A 3,925-nucleotide genomic window follows, 5' to 3' on the forward strand; every position below is an offset into this window, starting at 1 on the left:
TTTATATATTTACATATGATTAATCAAATATTTAATTCATCAAATAGTTTTATATTGTAATTATTTCGTAATTATTTATATTCATTTTTAATTTGTTGTTTCATTATTTCAATAATGATAAATCAACATATGATTAATATAAATATGTTTATAAATGTTATTATTCATTTAATTAATAACCATTCTAACAATTTGTATGATAATATTTGTGTTAAAATGTTGTGTTTTCATTATTATTTATTCATTCATAATATATTCATGACATTTTCTATTTCTTATGAATTTATTAATTCATTTTCTTTTATTTTCTTTTAATATCAATATTTATTCTTTTATCGTGTCATTTTTGATAATATTGATTATTCATTCATCTCAAATGGATATGAATTAATTCAATTTTATAATAACATTAAACATGAATGAAATATAGGAAATATTTTATAGACATATGAATAAAAGATAAAGAAGAATACGAAAAGAAAAAAGAAAAACACAATAATTAGAAGAAGAACAAATGAATAACAAAAGTCAAAAACATAAACACAAGTGATGTCCCATCAATATTATTAGGAATATCAGAACTATCAACAGAACTAACAATAGTTTTATCATGTGAAATATCAGAAGTAGTTGTATTTTTATTATCTTGTTTTTCATTTTGTTGTTGTGGATGTTGTGGATGTTCTTTTTGTGTTTCTGGTTCTTTTGTTGTGTATCTTGCTTTCCTTCTGATGGTGTTGTTGGTGATGGTTGTTTATCTGTTGTTGGTGTAGATGTTGTTTGTCCTTTTCCTTGTATTGAAGTTGATGAGGCTGTGTCACTTTGTGGTTGTGGTTGGTTTGATGATGGGGAAGTTGATGGACTTGATGTTGATTGTGGTGTTACTGTTGACGCTGATGATTGTCCATTTGTTGACGTTGGTGCTGGTGATTGTGGTGCTAGTTGTGTTGAAGTGTCTGGTGTTGTTGGTTTTGAAACTGATGAAAGTTGGTTTTGTTTTTGTTCACCTGATGTTTATGTAGATTGTGCTGATGGCGAGGTTTGTGTGGATTGTCCTTTTGATTCTGCTGATTGTGTATTTGCCGTTTCTCCTGTTGTTGATTGCGTTGAAGACTGTGAAGTTGATGAAGTACTTCATGACACTGCTGGTGTTGTTCCTGCACCTCCTTTTGTTGAGTCTCCTGCTGGATTTTCTGCTGTTGCTTGTGTGTTTGTTGTTCCTGAACCTCCATCTCCTGTTGTTGGTGTTGCTCCTGACTGTGGTGATGATGGTGCATTTCTTTGTGGTGTTGTTACTTCACTTCCTTGTGATACTGTTGTTGTAGTTCCTACTGAAGTTACACCCTCTTTTGCTCCTTGTGATGTTGTTGTTGTTTCAGCTATCAAATGTATATTATTATAAATATTTTGAATGGTATTAGTCAACCGATTATATGTTTGATTTTGTGTATTTTCATCATCGTTATATTTATTCTCATGTTTATGTTGTTTAGTTCTTGTTGAATCAATCATGTTATCTTCACGTTTATTATCATCTTTATTTCCTTGTTCATTGTATTGTTCAGTCTCCAATCCTTTACTAATTACAACAATTAATATCAATAGAATCGTTGTTTATTTCTAATTAGTTCTTCTCTTTAAATATATCACACTAACATACTTCTATTTCTCTATTGTCAATTCATTATTTGAATTTGAATTGAAATTTATTTGCCTTCTTTGTATTTTGTGTTTATATTATCATTGTATATCATTCATGACTTGATGAAATGTTAAAATGTCAAAATTCTTTCATCCAACTCTAAAAATATTCTATTCTTATTGTGTATTTTTATTTCAAACAAACAAAATATTATGATTGGTTAAACTTATTATTTTATTATCATATTCATATTTCTTATTCTTATATTTCTGATTTGATGATAATCTTATTTATAATACAATATATTTGAAAGTTTCTGATTGAAAACAATACTAAATAATATATTAAAAGATCTGTATTAATTTATATTCAATTATCAAATCATCAATAACTAAAACACAAATGTTATTCATGATTTATCAGAATTGAAAATTAAAATAATCTTAATTCAATATATATTTTGTACAACAAATCTAACTGAATAATGAATATATTAATGATTATTTATATACACAACTTATTTTCTATTTGTGTATTACCAAATTATTTCAATTATATTTAATGTTATAATGTATCAATATGTTGATACAATCATATATTCATTTCAAAATATTTATGAATATTATATTACAAGTATTTCATATATTTATTGTTATTTTTAAAATGAATAAAACAACAATATCGATAAATATGACAATGAAATATGAAATAAGAGTAATACAATAATATTTTATGAATGATAATACAAAATAACATAGTAATGTGAAAGAAGAATATATAAAATCAAATTAATTATCAAATATACTTCAACATACATTTAATGATTTTAATGAATGACAAAACATAATACTAAATTAAATAAATGTTTAAAACATAATACAATAAAATAATATTACATAAAATGAAACGATATAAAAAATATAAAATAATATAAGAAATCTAAAGAAAGAGAAATAAAGAAAATAATAAATAGACTAAATAAAATGAAAAGAAATATATAAATAAAGAACCAAATAAATAAAGTGAAATAATAAGATAAAGAATGAAATATTTTATAAATGGAATATTTTTATTTATTATTCCATTTAGTATTTATGATGTAATAATAATTTGATGTACTTAATTTTAATACTATTTAATAGACAATACGAAATAATAAGAAAATCAAATAAATGAAAAACATCGAAATGATAGAAATGAATGAAACAAAGATAAATGTTTATCTAAAAAATAGAAATAATATATAATAAGTTTTAATAATATTTTAATTAAATTAAGGATATTTTATATTTTAAATAATAATGAAATAATTTAAAGAATGAATAATCATGAATATGAAATCGAATATAATAAAAATAATAAAAATAAAGATAAAATTCAATTTATATAACGTATCAAATATATATAATAACATAAGAAATGAATATAAAATAACATAAACGAATCGAGAATATATTCAAATAAATATAAATATTAAATATAAATAATAAATATAGATATTAAAGAATAACATCAGAAAATAAATTTTCAAAAAAGAAAAAATAAGAAAATATCAGAATAAACAATATATTCTAATTAGTATAATATATTTAAAAATGATATAATGAAATGTCATGAAAAATAAATAATGAATAAATAAAAATGATAAATAAAAATAATTATCAAAAAGAGAAATAACATAAAAACCAACATATTATTAATAATAAACATGAAATTAAAAAATGTCCTTATAAATTAAATTGTAATTTAAAGATTCATTCACTTCTCTTGAATGAAAATAATAATAAATAAAATAATCAATAAAGAAACTATTTGTTTTATAAAAAGAATGAATTACTTCAAATTAAAATAAAGAAAATATAATATATATAAACATGAAATATTTAATGAAATAATAATGATACTAATAAATAGCGGTATATAGAAATAACTCATAAACAATATCCTTAAAAGAATGAATTAATCTCATTAAACAATAGATACAAAAATCATAATTAATCAATTGGTAGATTTTCAAAGTATTTAGATAGTAGCACAACTCAGTACGAGAGGAACCGTTGTGTCACGCCACTGGATTATTCAATTATTTGATCAAATAGTGTTGAGAATCTAACACGTGTTGAAATAATGGCTGAAAGCCTCTCAAGCCAGAATTTCGTCTAGATGAATACTTTGTCTTTTTCTTGTTACTTTAGTACAATTGAAAATTATATACGTTGTATTTATTATCTCGTGTATTACTCTATCAAAAGGGTAGTGAATACTGAGTTAACAAAATTTAAA

The 3,925-nt window shown here is 22.3% G+C and overlaps 1 protein-coding gene across 1 annotated transcript; it reads left to right on the forward strand.

The window, feature by feature from the left end:
• Positions 1-679: 679 nt before the first annotated feature.
• Positions 680-1,840, forward strand: EHI_014810 (uncharacterized protein; the record flags this gene model as incomplete). Its single annotated transcript, XM_643227.2, has 1 exon — positions 680-1,840. The coding sequence occupies one exon, from the start codon at positions 680-682 to the stop codon at positions 1,400-1,402; it is 723 nt and encodes a 240-aa protein (XP_648319.2). The 3' UTR covers positions 1,403-1,840.
• Positions 1,841-3,925: the final 2,085 nt, after the last annotated feature.

The sequence above is a fragment of the Entamoeba histolytica genome, genomic scaffold (assembly GCF_000208925.1).
Source record: "Entamoeba histolytica HM-1:IMSS scf_1104750516469 genomic scaffold, whole genome shotgun sequence".
NCBI classification, from domain to species: Eukaryota; Evosea; order Mastigamoebida; family Endamoebidae; genus Entamoeba; species Entamoeba histolytica.